This window comes from Lagopus muta, chromosome 14, assembly GCF_023343835.1.
Source record: "Lagopus muta isolate bLagMut1 chromosome 14, bLagMut1 primary, whole genome shotgun sequence".
NCBI lineage: Eukaryota > Metazoa > Chordata > Aves > Galliformes > Phasianidae > Lagopus > Lagopus muta.
This window is the reverse complement of record NC_064446.1, coordinates 4,427,690-4,444,525: the sequence shown is the minus strand read 5'-3', so window position 1 is coordinate 4,444,525 and position 16,836 is coordinate 4,427,690. Positions and strand designations below refer to the sequence as shown.

General features: G+C 41.9%; 1 protein-coding gene across 2 annotated transcripts; it reads right to left on the bottom strand.

Moving 5' to 3' along the window:
- Positions 1–902: 902 nt before the first annotated feature.
- Positions 903–15,722, bottom strand: PANK3 (pantothenate kinase 3). 2 transcript variants are annotated; one of them, XM_048960504.1, is made up of 7 exons: positions 15,559–15,722; positions 13,206–13,558; positions 11,513–11,766; positions 10,743–10,919; positions 9,789–9,912; positions 7,984–8,109; positions 903–7,131 (listed from the first exon to the last, which is right to left on the bottom strand). In XM_048960504.1, exons 1-7 carry the CDS (start codon positions 15,584–15,586, stop codon positions 7,081–7,083), a joined length of 1,113 nt encoding a protein of 370 aa, XP_048816461.1. In that variant the 5' UTR covers positions 15,587–15,722; the 3' UTR covers positions 903–7,080. The 2 variants fall into 2 exon arrangements, with proteins under 2 accessions (XP_048816461.1, XP_048816460.1); XM_048960503.1 differs by lacking the exon at positions 15,559–15,722 and adding an exon at positions 14,207–14,961.
- Between the last annotated feature and the right edge of the window lie 1,114 nt (positions 15,723–16,836).

The following is a 16,836-nucleotide window of genomic DNA, read 5'->3' as shown; positions in this document are numbered from 1 at the left end:
TAAGAGGAAGTCACTTTTCCCACAGAAACAGATTATTCATCTCACCAGTAGAGAAGATGGAAATAACGCAGCTGACAGAGCTGACCTGGAGGCCTGGCCTGAGCTCACAACAGGCGGCACCAGGACGTGGTTCAGGATCCCAGCTAAATGCAACTGGCTTCTACAAAATCCTAGGGTGCTACACTCAAAGAAGCACATCGCGTTTCTGCGTTAAACACAACGCACTCCAGGCTAAGCAACACACCACGAATTTGTGGAATAACCTGTATTTCTTACAAGCTTCTCTCTGCATGGCTTTGGTGCTGAGTTCTTCAGTCCATGGAGATATGATACAACGTGGCATTTCCAGTTTCATCTTTGGCAATTTAAAACTAGGACTTGGAGATGGGAGAGCTCAAAGCTTTGTAAAATGAACCCTGAAGGACAATCCCTGACCCACCAGGACCATCACATGAATTACTGAAGTGCTTCATGGCACAAACTTCAGTCCTGAAAACTTCTTGCCTGTTCAAGACAGTGTAATTTGGCTTTATTAAAACATAAACAAAGGAAAACTTCAATAGAGACTAAGTGACAGCTTATAAAGACACGGTGTATTTCATTCAACAGGAAAATATAATTCTCAGTGATTTGAGTACATGTAACAGTATGTGCTCCCAAGCTCATTTGGAAGGCAAGCCTAAAATTATTTAGGGCATGAAATGTTTTTAAAAACAAACTGAATTCAAGAAATATAAAGTGAATGCTTTTATTAAAGGAGAGGAAGCAACGAAAACCATGCCAGTCCCTTTCCTCGACATGACATGTTATGTAATGACCTCGGTATCAACCATCTTAGCAAGTCCAGGAGCTAAGGGAAGAAAAAACCCACCCAGAAACCCCACAAAGACCAACAAACAACAAACAATTTCAAGTTATTTATTAGGAAAAGACAAAGTACTGTTTCAACATTCATACAGAATGACTGCTAATAAAACCAGGAAAATGAACTGTAAAAAGTAGGCCCATCACAGAGGAGGTGGCTGATGACAAAGTAAATGAAATGCAAACTTCATTCATGCAAACAAGCAGTAAGGAGTTATTTACAGTTTTGATGGGATGGTTTACAGCCTTGGCCACATTTAGGGCCCAATGAAATTATTCAGTGACATAATAAAGGGTCTAATCTGTACATTCAATAATGAGAATCTATAAAAGGAAATAATTTAAACAATTTACAAGAGCTGCATTACAGATGGCATAAAGGTATCATTTACAAAGCTATATTAACAGGTGACACAAAGGTATTAATCAGTAATTTATGAATAAAAATTTGTAGCACATTTCTCTATCACATCTTCAGTGTCAGAACAGTAAACAAGAAAGAAAGTGGAGACATAACATGAGTGCAGTGTCATAGAATAAGGCAACTGAACGAAATGGCTCTTGAGAGAACTTCCATCCTACAAGGGGTTTGCATTTTACAAATCTGCCTGCTCATTTTGCTAAGCATCTAAAACAAACACCTGGAGACAGCAATTGGTCATTAGCAGGCCTGTGTATGACAGGAAAGTCAATGGAAAAATCAAATACTCAAGTGTTAAAATGCCAAAACTCATCAGAAATGTAAAGCAGCGCAGATTATCAAAAGCCCTCTATATCCTATAACATCAAAACACTAATTTCCATGTTCTAGATGCTGCTGATTTATTATTTCTCAAAATACTAGTTCCCTACTTTTATAATTACTGTTTGTACTGCACAGCCTGGAACTAACACACCTCCTCCAAGGTCTGTATTTACAATGCTCTCAAACTGATGCTAGAGGAATCGTGAAACACTAGTATTTTATAGCATGGATTAGCAATTGATACACCAGATTCCAGTTTATTTTACAGACGAGACTAATGAATGCATCCCATTTTAAATGGTAGTTCTGCATTTCTTCAAAAACTTCCCCACATGCTAAAAGGAATGTCTGATTTTCTAGATGTTTTAGCAGAAAACAAATGCTGATCCTGTTCTAGTTGGTGCTGTCTGCTTGTAACAGGTTACAATGACAAAAGAAGCCTGAAGGTAACACTGAAATCCTGCAATGAAAATGATCCGTACCGTAACACAACCGGAATGTCAGGAGCCTTACAGAAAGCAGCACGGGAAGCTAAACCCTGTCTGTTTCAAGTCTCTCAGAAGGACCAGGCTACACACGCTTTATTCACCATCTCTGGTTAGAATTTTTCTCTTTCAACAAGTGATGTAGCACCAGCAGGAATATGCAAAGTAGCATGATTGTGTTCCCCAGGCAGGAGGCCTGGAGGCCAAATCCTGCTCACTCATTTCAAACAGCCCCAACTTCAGAGAATTATCTACTTCAGTAACTGAAGAGAGCAGGACTTGGCACTCAGTTATGCTGACTTAGACTGCTCCAACAAATTGCATTAGCACACAAATAATTACAATTATATTACAGCATCTTTTGAGATGTTTTCACAAAGTGTGAAGTTTTTACAAAGGTTTAATATATTTTGTACGTGTGAAGTAAACAGAAGTAACTAAACAGGCTTCTTTTGCAGACTTTAATACAAGGAATTAATAATGGTCTACCTCAAATGGCAGAATACTGGCAATGTACTTTGGAATATATTAACAGAAGTCAAAGAATGCAAGTGGACAACTATCCCTCCATGCTGGGCAATAATGTGGTGGGGTTTTTTTTGTCTCCCTTGGTCACATCTGAGGACTTAAAATAATTTGTCCATTTTATTTACAGTGATCTGAACTATTCTCCCTCTCACTGTGTTAAGTGTTAAATACTAAAATCAAACAGTAACTAGATGTGTCAAGTGTCTTCCTAGCTCTGCACTGTAATCAATAGGTCTTGGTCAAACACTGCCAGTCTGACCCACAGTATTTCTGGTAAGTTTTTAACCTAAGAACAGCTCTATTACACACTCAGTGTCTTTTAAGCCTATATAATAATAATTAGAAAAAGGATATAGAAATCCCTGGCACTAGGAAGACACTGACAAGGGAAAGAACTAACCTCGGGATATGTGCAAATGGACTTGGGATAAAAAGCTGACCAGCTAAATAGAACTACGCTGATCCTGAGCTCTGTTCTGAACTCAAGCAAACTGTTGCCTCAGAATTACAGCCAACCTGTTTCCAGATTGTGAATTGTGAAAGCGATGTTTAAAATGTGGTCTGAATGAATGCAGGCATTAGTGTAAGGTACAGACTGAACGTGTAAGATACCATCTAGATACCTTTAATAAGCAGGGATTTATTCCAGAAAGTAAAGATACTGGTTAATTTCAGATGTTAAAACCTCACTGTTATTCTGAAACGTTTAAGAATGAGAAGCTACTGCAACTTACTTGAAAGTAGAAATTTCCTGAAGACCTATACTGGATAGAGACAAAGCGTTAGTAATTAATCTTTAAAGGCAATATAATCACCTTGCAAATACACTCAAATGCAAGCAGACGTGTCACAGTACTACGGAAGGAACATTTATTCCACTATGAGAAGCCAGAACTGAACTTTTGTTCTTAATATGCAGGCTGGGAGCAAGTGTGGCATTGAAGGAATGAGATCCTGCTGTCTCAACTCTGAAATACAGAAGTATGCTAAGATGTGTCAGGATAGTCACACAGGTGCTTGCTCACCTAAGGAAAGACAGGCAAAGATCTGCAGAAGGTACGGCAGACACCCAAATATCCTTTAAAATCTGGACCAAACCAGACTACCTACACCAATGTTGCTTCTCTCTGAACGGTCAACTTTGAGTCTTTATTAAAAAAAAAAATTCAAATAGTACTTACACTTCAACCTCTGCTAAGATACGTTCACTCACTTTTATTACATATTCAAAGTGGATTGTAGAAAAAGTTCTCTTTTTGTTCAAACTGCTGTTACCCTTTGTAGAACTGGAATGGTGAAGAAGGTTAACAGCTGTATCAACTTGGGATAGTCTTGTATCAAAAATTTCTTTGGCCAGAAAAAAAAAAATCTAATATATTTTCTCATCTGGATAAAAACCAGTACATTTTCAGGGAGATACAGATAGAATAAAACTGTGCGTTGAATGGTTAAAAAGGTCAAGCTAGAGAGAGTCAGAAGTGCAAAGGCACCACCCCAAGGTAAGGGCTATGGAGGTGGGCAGCCCAAAAGCTGACACAGTTTTCCTGGCATCTCTAGCCACACTGGATTGAAGGAATCATCTCCATGGCTGATAAAATTATCTGATAAGCAACACTGGTCAATAAATCACATGGATTAAGTAGTACCATCAAAATTGGCATTATACAAACAACTTAAAAGGCACTTGCATGGCTGATTGAGTTGAAAGCAATTACACATTCAAAATGACTTGATGTTTTGCTTTAGAAGTATCAGACAGCCTTCCTTTAAAGCAGTTCTACTTGAGAAAAGTAGCCCTGAGAAAACCCCAGACATTCTCCACTGCTGTACATTAAACCAGTTCGCTCTAAAGCAGCTTGAACCCGTTAGCTTTGTGGAAGAGAAACAGCAAGCATGAAAGTAAACAGCAAAGACTGGTGAAAAGCAAGTTACGTGAGTTATTTGTATAAAAGATACAAGCCTTTTCAGCTAATGCAGAGGAGAATTTAGGTAAGACGACTTTAAGGCTTATCTTGCAACTACTTACGAAGCCCAGCAATATTGGTGGTGGTAGAGTCAACCTTTGAGACTCCAGTAACAAGTTCTAAGTTGAGATAAAATGAGACACATCAAAAGATGGGGCTTAAATACTGCACCTCTGGGCTTCACAGCCAGGCTGGAAAACCTGAAGGAATGAAGTAACAATTGTGCTGATAAAACAAGCAAAAGGAAGCAGTTGTTTCTTCGCAAGCTAAAGAAAAGGAAAGCAGAGGTAGAGCATGCCTCTTCATTCTCACAGTCATTTCTACAGATTACTGCTATTCAATAATTACTCCATTAATTTATTCTGTAATTGCCCAATTAACCTTAAAAATGTATTTTAGGTCATAGCAGTTTCAAACGGTTTAAATTAACCATGGTCATGGTCATTAAGTAACCACCTCCTTCCTACATGTGCTTCTTGTTAAACATAATAGATACTTCCAATTACTGCTTCAGTAGCAGCATGAGAAGTGAAGCAGCATCAAATAGTTTAAAAGGACTGTTTTTAATCAATCTGCAGTGTGCCTTAAAATTCTTTGCTTTGCAAGGAAAATAAATTTTCAGAAGGCTGTCAAAACATCACAAAATTCATTTTTTCTTTCTTTCTTTCTTTTTTTTTTTTAAAGTTCTGCAGCCAAATTGAGGTCACTTTCTATACTCAATCAGAACTTAAAAGTAATGGTGCATAGTATTTACAGGACACTACAAAAGCCATATTCACCCATTTGCTGAAGTGCTTGGAGAGCATTAGATTTGTTGAACTGTGAGTACATATATTTTTCAACATCTAGTTTGAAATATCACAACAAGCACAATGGAAATGTGAGATGAGCAGTAGGAAAAGCAACGAGACTGGAATTGGGCTTAACAAAGCAGCCACTCTAAATTACTGCACTCTTAAAGCAAGACAGTTTGTTTCCTTTTTAAAAGCAACGCAGAAAGAACAACAACAAAACCCCTCGCAGTGTTATGACGGGGCTCTGAAATTAAATGAAGGACAACTGAAAACTTCACACTGAGCTGTCAAAGCTACTGGGTGGGTGTGCCTGTGAATACAATGCAGCCATGCTGTGGAATACTTGAGCAATCATCAGTTTTAAAAACACACTGAAACCCAACACAAATGTGTTCTACTTTGGTTGCTCCTCGGGCACTTATAAAATCATATAATAAATGTGAGTATTTTTTAGTCCACAATAATCTCCTTTCAAGTCCAAGATCTCACGCCTGCTTCAGGACTATGCTTATTGCAATAATAACAACTGTAAATTTGAAAAGTACACAGGAAAAATATTGAAAGATCAGTTCTAGAATATGGAGTTTATCCCAAGGCCACAGTCTGATGAACGGTTCCGTACTGTGAGTGCACCACATATTGTACTCCTAGTACTGCAATACAACCTCCGATGCTGTCTGCAACTTTCAGAGCACAGACTCTCAAATCCAAAAGCAACCAAGGAAACTTCCAGATTGAACGTCTAATTAGAGGCTGATTAACTCACAAAATTACAGAGGAATCAGATTTTCAGTACAGCAGGATGGCAGAGAAAAATTCCCAAACCTCCATATAGATGAGCCAAAGCATCAGAATCGTAATGTTCCATTTTCAGACAACTTTATGAGGACTTAACTCTCACGGGCTCTGTGCTGTCTATACAGGTTACGATGTACAGCATCAGAATTTATGAAGCACCAAGAAAACCCCCCAGAATAGATAACATTATTTTTGGAAGTCACATCCCAGAGGGAAAATAAAATAAATCAGGAAAACCTTTAATTAAGCGAAGAGGGCAGGTATGTATATTCACAAAGCCTTTAAAACATCAACTGCTTACTCTGCTGCTTTGGCTGATTTTCTGTTTTTACTCTTCCCACTGAAAAACAGAGCATTAATAATGCTTCCATTGCACATAAAAACAGCCTAATTACTACTGCCACTGTGGGAAACAATTGCCTATGGACTCCTCATTTTGTTGATAGTACCATACTGTTTCTCAGGTTGTGTACTGAAGGGAAATTGTGCTCATGCTGAAGTATAACCAATAAAAATCATTTTCTGTTCAATGATATACAAAACAAATAGGCTTAAAGCCTCAGAAGGAAAGTGGCAATATTTTAGTACAGAGCACTTAGAGGGTTGGCATTCCTTCTTCCAGAAGCTTGTTTTCCAAGGATGTATTGCATACTGAAAGTTCAATATTGGCTACATGAATTAATGAACACAAATGATATCCCCAAATATTTCACTTTTGAATGCCCAACGGAGTAAAAAACTGCTTCCTTATAATGGCAATATTCAGTAGCTCATCACTTTTTCAATTTAAAAAGTTACAGAAAATCTGTTATTTCCTTTTCCCCTCCCCAGATTTAGTTCCCATTGCCAAAAATAAGTGTCATACAGGTGGAAAATAGTTCAGTGTAGTGACCTCTTGTATCTCAACTGAAATTAGGCAGCCCAAGAAGAGCACCAACAGCTCCAAAGTAGCCCTGTTCAAAACAAACACAAATTCCAGGGTCAGTCATGACATTATCCTCTTTCATTCATATATATTTCATTAACAACAAAGCATCTGGTGGGCCAATGCTACAGAAAGAACATCTACTTAGTATATTATCCATCATATTTCTCATTAGAGCTTTATGAGACAAATATTTTACCTTTATTATTGAGCTATTACTGCAGATACTGGCATGAAGCCTGATCACTGTCAGACTCACCATAAGCTACAAAAGTGTTGTGAGAACTGACCAAAGGGGTAGAAATCTAATTGTGGCAGATTAGCAAGCTGAGGACAAAGACTGCCACCCCTTGCCAAGAAGCTGTATGTCCCAGCTGTCAGATCTGTGACTGACACCAACTTCCTGTATGTTAACCAACACAGTTCAGATCTTTCAGCATTACATACTGATCTAACTGCAGAAGGTGCTGCAAAGCAGATGAGTCATAGAGAGCAGAATCATTAGAAGAAAAAGTGTAACAAGTATCTGTGGTGGTATGAAAGCAATCTTGATAGAAAACAAAGAGGACTTTCAGGACTGCTCAAGTTTAATTGAGAACAAACTACGAAAAACCCAAACAAACAGTTAAAGGCTGTAGTGCAAATCTTTACATTTCTTGCGCCTCCCCAGAGAAATCTGTAGCATGAACATGGCCTGCACAGACTGAAGCACTTCCTTCCCTGGCTAAAAGAGCTGTTCCCATAGAATCAATGCAGTCTGAGAAATCCTGTCTGATTTTCAACATTTACTCAAGTGTCTCAGGATATCACACTAAGTGTGCAGCTGCTTAATACATGCACTTTTAATTAGTGGAAAAACAACCAATGTACTACAGCATACCTCATGTTCTAGGAACAAGGCCTTCAGCTGGCCTTTCGACCAGTAATCCAGTGCATACGCAAGAAGCTTCATTGACAGAGTATTCACACGTAAAAAATTGCCAACAAACACAACTCTATTTATTTTCTAAAAAGAACAGAAAAACAGCAAAGGATTAAGACTGCTCAGCACAGAAGCTATGAACCAACACTATCTCAAGCAAGAAACCGTTCCACAATTAAAACACCTGTGGAGAAAGAACATTGAGGAATTAAAGCTCTTAAACCTACAGAGTAGCACCTGTGTTTCAAATTATGCAAGCATTCTCTGTAACTAAGCCAGAGAACCAGCCAGACCAGAAGTGAAATTTAATGACAAAAATACTTGGATTTGGAAGAGAAGACTCAGTGCCTTCATAGCCCTGTACAATGCTGCTTGATCCATATGCAACAAGGCAGCACTGTAAAGAAGCCGAAGGCAGCAAGACAGATGTTCTTTTCATCCTCAGACCACAATATACGTCAGTGTAAGATGAAGCTAAGACTTACACACATACTGCAAACGAGCTGTGAATTTTAATCAAATTAAATGTATGGATGTAAAAAACACGTGCTTTTCCCCATTCACTGAAATATATCTGACATTAAGTGGCAGCAACATTAAACACTGATTTAACGATACGAGAAAGAGAAGCAAGGAAAACTTAATTGCATTAAGGGTGTTAGATGAACACTCGTATCCAGGCTGTGACAAAAACCAGTATGGCAACTCCACATACAGCCAGAAGACTAAGATGCTACTATTTTTTTGCTATCCTGATTAGTTCACAGTGAAGACAAGAACATTCTGTTAAGGTAAACTAATCAGACATAATTCTGCTTATAGCTGAAATACGAATTGAATCAAATTTTCATCTTTTCATATGATCAGCTCATGATACCAGTTTGTTGATCTACATCAACCAAATCTCCTACATAAAATGATCAGAGCAGCTAAGAAGGCTGTTGACATTTCTAAGACTATCACTCCACAGATTCTAAGCAGAGCTCTAAATACAGTTGCTCTCAGACTTAGCTAAGAAAGCTGTTACTGAACCTTGCCTCATTTAAAGTTTGTTGATAATCAGCGAGGAAATCTCTGGTGTTTAGACACACCAAATATATTTAAATTCAGTATTCTTTCACAGGTCTACACTAGGTGTATTAAACTGAGCTTTGAGAAATTGAAGGTGGCAAGAAACCATCTCTCTACCAAGCACAAAGAAGGCAGGTGTCAAAACAATTCCAAATCTCACGTTAGTAAAAATTAAAAACAATGTTTAACAAAAAGTAAGGTGTTCTGTGAGCTTTTGTCAGAGAATAATTTCAGCTGGAAGGAACTGCTGGAAGTCGTCGGCTACGTCGCCACTCAAAGCAGGTCTAACTGCACGTTGCTCAAGGTTGTGTCTCCAAGTCCACGTTTCAGTGCTAATACCAATCCGATTTCCCTTTGCTGCAAACTGTGGCCACATCCTCTCATCCTCCTGCTGTGCACGGCTGTGATTTGCTCTCTCCTGCATTCTGGATAGTGAGGGTCACTATAGCCTCTTTTCAGGCTTGCTCCAGACTCCTCAGTGTCTGCTCCAGGGCTTGAAGACTCATGTAAGCCTTCTACAGAGACTGCCAAAGTATTATGAACCAATTCTGAGTTCTTTACTACACAAATTTCTTTGTTTCATTTGAGAACATATGTAAAGGTTTGAAAAGACGCATCACTTTGGCACTCATTTAATCTGAAAGGAAATAATAGAACTATAATTAAAAAAAGATCTTCATTGGAAGTTTTACCTCATTTACTGCACACATCCGGGCAATGGACCCAATGTTATTGGTGATGGTGACCAATATGGCTCTGGCAAGATCTTCTTTACTAACAGTCTCTCTCTTCTCTTTGTAGATCATGTTCCCAAAACTGGAACAAGAAAAAACCCAGTAAATACAAAGTGATCCGTGTCCATTTGAAGTAATTACAGAACGTAGTTTTTATGCTGCAACAGAACTTACACTTAATGTTTGCTTACGAGAAGCTGTCTTTCAAGTCCCTGTTACATACAGTAATTTGTAATGCTGCAACTGACACTACTGCATGTGTCTTTACTCCTTCACACTAAAGGGCTGTTACAGTAACAACTCCCAGCCAAATCCTACTATACAGCTGACTTTCACAAAGAAGCACACACAGCCAGAAGTAGTCACATCCTTTTGCAAAACTATTCTGCACCCCTAGGCACTGTAAATGAAGTCAATGCCTAAGTCTGACTGATGAATAGTCCAACTTCTCTCGCTTGCTTCCTCACTCACAGTATTTATCCAATCCTCTCTTCTAAACGTAGAAAGAAAGCAGAGATGAGCTTATTTTGTGAATCCTCTGGAACCAAACAAACAGCTGACAGAACGATATTTAGGTTGTATAAATGCAGAGTTCTAAATCAGAAGAACATACTCACTACTACCTGCAATAGATAACTTCTCATTAATTAAAAAAAAGGAAAAGATGACTCCACAGCTACATGTTTTACTACTGTGCCAGATCTAAGACAGGTCGGAGTCAGAAATGTTTTTATGATGATTCTCCTCAATTTAGAGCAAATGGAACTTGATTGCAGTAAGTTTTACAAAAAGAACTTTTCTTTAATATCAATAGTTTAAGCCCTGTATTTGAAACTGTATCACTTCAGTGTTACAAGAAGAGAGGGAAAAAATTAAGACCCAAAAACTAACGATCAAGGAACTATTGCTTACCTGGATGCCACAGCCCATCCTGGCAAGCCAAATCTTTCATAGTCTCCCCCATAAATATCTCGAACCAGCTTGTCAGCATGTGTGCTGTCTCCTTTGGATGCCATTTCCAAAGCTTCTTCAAAACTTTCACAGCCTGTCAACAAACTGCATAAACCAAGAAAGGTTCCTCCACCTAGACTAATAAAGAAAAACAGCTGCTTTTAAATACTATTTTATCAGAGACTATGTCTGATTAACAAAACAAAGCTCTTGAAGCAAGACATCAAGTTGCCTCCCTTTTTGTTCAAGGTCCATTATATGAACAGTTATTACTCAGCAATTACCTAAGAAATTTACAAGAAGCTAGCTGCACAAGAAGAGCTAAGAAATAGGCATTAACTATCAAAACATCTGCTGGAAAATGAAATCAGAGAAGGAAACATCCTGAAAAGCCACCAGGCCACTGACTGATCCTTGACTGCTTCCAGTAAAATACACATGAACATATTTATTCTTCTGTGGAGCAAGAGAACAGCATTCAAAACTTAAGACAAACTATAAAACTCACTCATGGTGCAGTTCTAGTGGCTAAAAATAGATAAGATATGGGCTACATCTCCTCAGTAACAGAAATACAGGTAAGGGCTGCAATGAATGCAGCTGTAAATTGAAGGTACGCATTTTCAGTACTGCAGGGAGGAAGAACAGAGCCAGGGAGAGAAGAAAAACTCTGAAAGCAGAAGACTCACTGTCCCATAGGGCAATCACCCCAACGTGGGAATTTAAGTTACCTCGTTCCAGTTACTCTCTTATAGTTGTCTTTGGAATGGACTGATAAAATACTGACTCCTGAACCAATGTTAACAACCAGCAATGGATACGGGTCATGCAGGTTAAAAGGCATCTTCTGGCATCGCTCGGGTTCTGAGGCATTTTCAAAGTAATAGCACTCTGCCTGGCCATTGAAGCTGACAGAGTCTATGTACAGCAAGCCATTGACAAGGCAGTCAAGCTCATCCAGTTTGTGCAGCTGGAGGTTTCCAATCTGTGTTTAAAAAAAAAAAAATAAAAGAGACAGTGTCAATCTGTTCAAACATTACTCAAATATGCCACAATTCATGAATATCTTTGGACTGCCTAGCTTCAAGAAGCTGTCTCAGATGGCTAATTCAGAAACTTCCAGTCCACTACAATGCCAATGAAGAACTCAAAAGGTAAAACTCTTGAGTAGCCCCATCAACAAATTAGTCTATAAACGTAGGTCTCAGGATCACATTAAAGACAGGAGGTATAAACACCTGCTTTAGTCACACTTTTGAATTGCTAACTTTTGAGATATTCAGATATTCATCCACTGAGAAAATCATAGCATTTTTCACCAACCTAAAAAAAAAAAACAACAAAAACCCCACACAGGCAGCAAACACCCTGTAGGCCCCACTAAGTGTCATCTGTGAAACACACACATCTGCACACCTCCCCAGTGCTTGTGGGCTCGCTCTCACCTCAGAAGGAAAAGAGTTATTGTAAAATATCAGCAGATCAAAGGCTAAGATAAACACCTAAACAGCATCCTATCATCATCATATCATTATTAGCAAAACAAGGATTATTAAAACAAACAAACAAAAAAAAAACCAAACAGGTGAGAAATTCTGTAGGATATGAGGGTGTATCTCTAAACTGCATGAGTTCACTTTCAGACAGCAGCCTGGTGCAGATCATGGAGCTGCCAACCAACTGGGTCGCATGCTATTGACCAATACCAGTACCAGATGACAACATTGCCAGTCCCCCTCTCTTCCCAAAGCTCCATGCAGCTTTTCTTGCCCTAGCGTAGCTGCTTGCGAAGCTTCACTCTTGAGCAGACCAGGGTCTGTTCCAACAAAATATTTTTGTGGGGTCTGACATAATGAAGCAGTTTTGCTCCACTACAACAGATCTGCAGCTATTCTGAAATCAGGACGTGTTGTACCAGATACAGTGATGAGACCCCCAGCTATGAACAACTGCCTTCAGGTAGAAACTGCATCTAAACAAATAACCCATTTTGACTGTCAAGGGAAGAAGAGCCAAAACACGTCAAGAAAATCCCATCCCCTCTGCTGCTGAGAAAGATTGCCTTAGAGATATTCACTTGGTCACAGATCTATAATAAAGCACACTGGACTAACTTCATCAAAACACACCTATAAGCACCAAATTCCTATCATCACAAACTAAGAAAGAAAACCTAAACCTCAGTGGTTTAAGCATTATCCCATCAGAAGAAAAAACCCACTACAGATTAGAAAAAGGCCAATCTCCAAAAAGCTACCTGTACCTTTAAGTCAGACAGCATATTTCTAAATGACCACACTAATGACTGAAAAATAAACAGTTAAGAATCTCCAAGCACTCCCTGCATCTTTCCAAACCCTGCTTTTCCAACCTGCCACCAGCAGCGCCTCCTGCAGCAGCACGAGGGGAAGGCAGGCTACCTACTGTGCGAAAGTCTTCCTCAAACTTGTAAGCGCCGCCTCCCGTGGCACAGAGCACCGTATGCAGCGTTGAGAAGTTTTTATCCCTTCCCATTTGGATAAAAGTAGGCAGATCATGAGTTGGAAATCGAATAAAGTGCAAGTTTCCTCTCCGACCGAAAATCGTTAAGTCTTTCAGCTCCAGGTGGACATCCCGAATGCCAGTGGATCCGTAGGCTACGTTGGAAGTCAGATACTTGCGGATGCTCTTCAGGCTTTCAACTTCCTCCTGCTCCTCCTCTGCAGTGATATCGATAGGTTCGAAATAGGCCAGTTTCACCAAGGTTCCCCCAATGTCCATACCAAACCATGGAAACGCTGCGGAGATAACGGACAGATCAGCTTTGTGAGACAGTGAAAGAATAAACCAGCACTGTACTTTTTAACAGGGAAGACACGAACAAAAAATCTTACAGGAATGGAGAATCAGTACTTCTCTGACCAAAGGTACAACAGAACAACAAGGAACTCTATTTACACATTCAAGTGCTGCCACGCGCTCAATAAACACTCCCCCAAACCACTCTATACCCTCCACACTCATTCAAACAAGATTCAACTATTTTTCTTTTCCGATAATGAAGGATCAATGTAACCTTCATTCCTAAAGTTGTCATTATGGCACGTTTTGGCATAGAAACTGCAGTGCTCACTTGTGAGAAAACCAGGTTACGTACTGTAACTGACAGCAGTGGCACAACACAGTCATCCTCTAAGTTATTTTCTCTTGCTCACACAACACGTTCCTCTAGCTGATAGGAAAACATTAATTGGCAGATAATTTAAGAACTGGCACAATTAAGATGCTCAACTTATGAAGAGAGCTGTTCATAGATGCCAGTGAAGTTACAAACAGCTAGTTACAATTGTAAGTGTAGAAACTTTGCTTTGTATTATATAAATGACAGAAAAAGGTTTATTATGAATTACAAGCAAGATATCTAGATTCCATTCCCTCTTCTGTACCAGGTAGGAAGGGAGAACTTCCGCAACAGGACAATGCTTGGGCCACTTCTGTGGGACGTTTTCTCTCTAGACAGATCTCAAGCAAAGGCAGTTCAGCAGGATGCTTTGCTCTCGTATTTATCACCTGCACCTCAAGTAACCTTTGGAAGTTCGCCTTACAAGAGCCAGACATTCTTCCTCATACGGACTTCCCTGGAAGAACGATCGTGATAGTGCTTGTTGAAAAGGACCTTTGAGGTCACCCCGACCAGCCTCATTCATGCTAGCAGGAACTCTGCCTGGGCAATATTAACTGAAACCTTAACTACAGCTTTGTCTAGCCAACACTTTAAAACCTCTTACTTTCTTCAAGAACACTCTAGCGATGGAGAGTTTGTAACCTCCTCCTAAGGTTACATCAACTACTCAGTGGAAGTTCTTACCCATTTGAACTTCTGCTGCTCTCCTTTAATATGCCTATCACTTCCCATCACCTTCAAAGGAAACTTAAGTGGCCCTTGGCCATCCTCTTTCAAGAGAGTCCACCTCAGAAGCCAAATTCCACAAACTCAGCACAACAACGTAGCAGCACCAGCATTAGCTAGATGAAGACTTCTAAGGGAGGACCACAACAAGGTGCCTGGGCACTGAATCAACATCAGGAACGGAAACACAGCAGATGCCTCCAACCTGCCCACCTCTATGCTAGGACAAATCCAGCACTGAGTCACTCTGGTTCCAGCACTGATCAGTGCAGGTGAAAGCAGAGATAGGCAGTCAATCTGCTCAGCTCTGTTCCTATCAGGCTCCTATCAACATGCCCACGGCCTCCTGCTCAGCAATGGTTAGCCACTCTGCCCCGCATCAGATTTGGCTCCGATGGCTTCCTCTAAAAGGAAAATACCGACTCAACAACAGTCCAGTTGATTAGAGCCTCTAGCTGCCGCACAGCGTCTGATGAGAGATTACTTGGCGAAAAGGCTGTTACGAGCCCAACTCAGTTTTCAGGCTCACTTGAGCACAGAGCCCAAGCTCCATCTGCAGGCCTGCTGCACCTCAGGCACCGCGACCAAGGAGAGCAGAGATCTGCGCAATGACTCTGAAGTTCACTGCCTAACGAACTGACTGCAGTCAAAGCCCCCGGGCTCCAGACACGTTGCAACGACACGACGGACCGAACGGCCCATCCTCGCCCCGCGACCTCCGCGCTGCTCCCGCAGCCCCGACCGGCACCGAAGCTCCTCCTCAGCACCCAGCCCGCAGCAGTCGACGTTTCTCCCTAACGCGTGACGGTGCTGTTTAAAGGCGAGCTTTAAAGCCGCTCTTAGGGAAAAACGAACCACCGCCCGGTCCCCGCGGATCGCAGCCCTTACACGGCTTCTTGGCATCCTTGATCTTCATGGCGCGGCTGCGGGCGGTGCGGCGCGGGCTGCCCTGCCCCTCTGCCGATGGGGCGGAGGCGGCAAAGCGGCGCGGCGGGGCCGGGCCTCGCTCTTCCGATGCGGACTCAGGAGCGGCGGCGGCGGCCGAGCCGGGCCCCGCGCGGCGCCTCGCCCCGAGCCGGCATCGGCTTCCGGGCGACGGGGCCGGCCCCACGAGGAGGCCGCGTCGGCGGCGGCCCGGCGGCGCGGCGCGGAGCCCTCCGGCACAAGATGGCGGCCGGGCCCGGGCAGCCGCCGCCGCGCCACACAATGGGGCCGAGCGGCGCCGCGCCTCCCGCCCCGCGCTGCCGCAGCGCTCGGCCCGCCCCGCCCCCGCGCCGCGCCACGCGCCACGCCACGCCACGCCGCGCCACGCACGCCGGGAGCCGCGGCCCGCCCTCAGTCGCCGTCACCCCACGGCCGTGCAGCCAATCGGAGAGCGCCGCCGGCGCCTGCTGCGGGACGGGGCTTCGAACGCTGCGGTCCCGGGATGGCGGCCTTGGGGGGCGGTCGGCTGTGGGTCGCGGGGCTGCGCGCTGCGGGAGCCCCGGTGTTCCGTTGGGTCTCGTGCCGAAAAACGTCGTGAAAGCGTTCTTTTTTTTTTCTTTCTCGTAAATAAAGTAAATTTCTTCTGTCGATATCGCGTCTGAATCTGGAGAGCTTGCTCCGAAGGCTGCTCGGTGCTGAGCTCTAATTCCCAAGGGGGAGCACAGTGCATTGACGCAGCTGTGCTCAGCCTTCCTCCGACTCCTGCGTAACTCTGGAAACTCCGCTCTGCTGTTTGTGCAGAAGGGGAATTCTGGTGTGGTTTTCTGTTCTGATAGTACTTGCAACTGAAGCTTTAAACACGAGCATTTACATACGCTATGAATTTAGCTGCTGCCTGCTAAAATGCTGTAGTGTCTGCGTGGAATTAAACCACGTGAGAGGACTTTGTAGCAAAATGAGCGTTAATCATGTCGTGTTTTAGGACTGGACAAGCACTGTAATGTAGGTCTTTGCACCTTAAATTGTATTTTGGCATTTACCTCCGGCACAGTGAAATACATATATTAAAAGAAGAGAAAAGGAAGAGGAAGAGGAAGGGAAGAGGAAAGGAAAAGGAGAAGGAAAAGGAAAAGGAAAGAGAATTCCACCTCCCCAGCAATTCAAGGAGTGCTTTTCCCAGCAGAAACCGTGGTGGTTTAAGAGAGGAGATGTATATTAGGGTATAATTAAGAAAGCTCAAAC

Bases quoted from the DNA above. Each gene is read 5' to 3' on its own strand.
- PANK3 (XM_048960503.1), bottom strand. From the start codon at position 14,378: ATGTCTGGCTCTTGTAAGGCGAACTTCCAAAGGTTACTTGAGGTGCAG. The intron at 11,767-13,205 runs GTAGGTAGCCTG...TTTTAAACACAG, and splicing joins TTGAGGAAGACTTTCGCACA to ATTGGAAACCTCCAGCTGCA. The intron at 9,913-10,742 runs GTAAGCAATAGT...TTCTTGTTCCAG, and splicing joins GGATGGGCTGTGGCATCCAG to TTTTGGGAACATGATCTACA.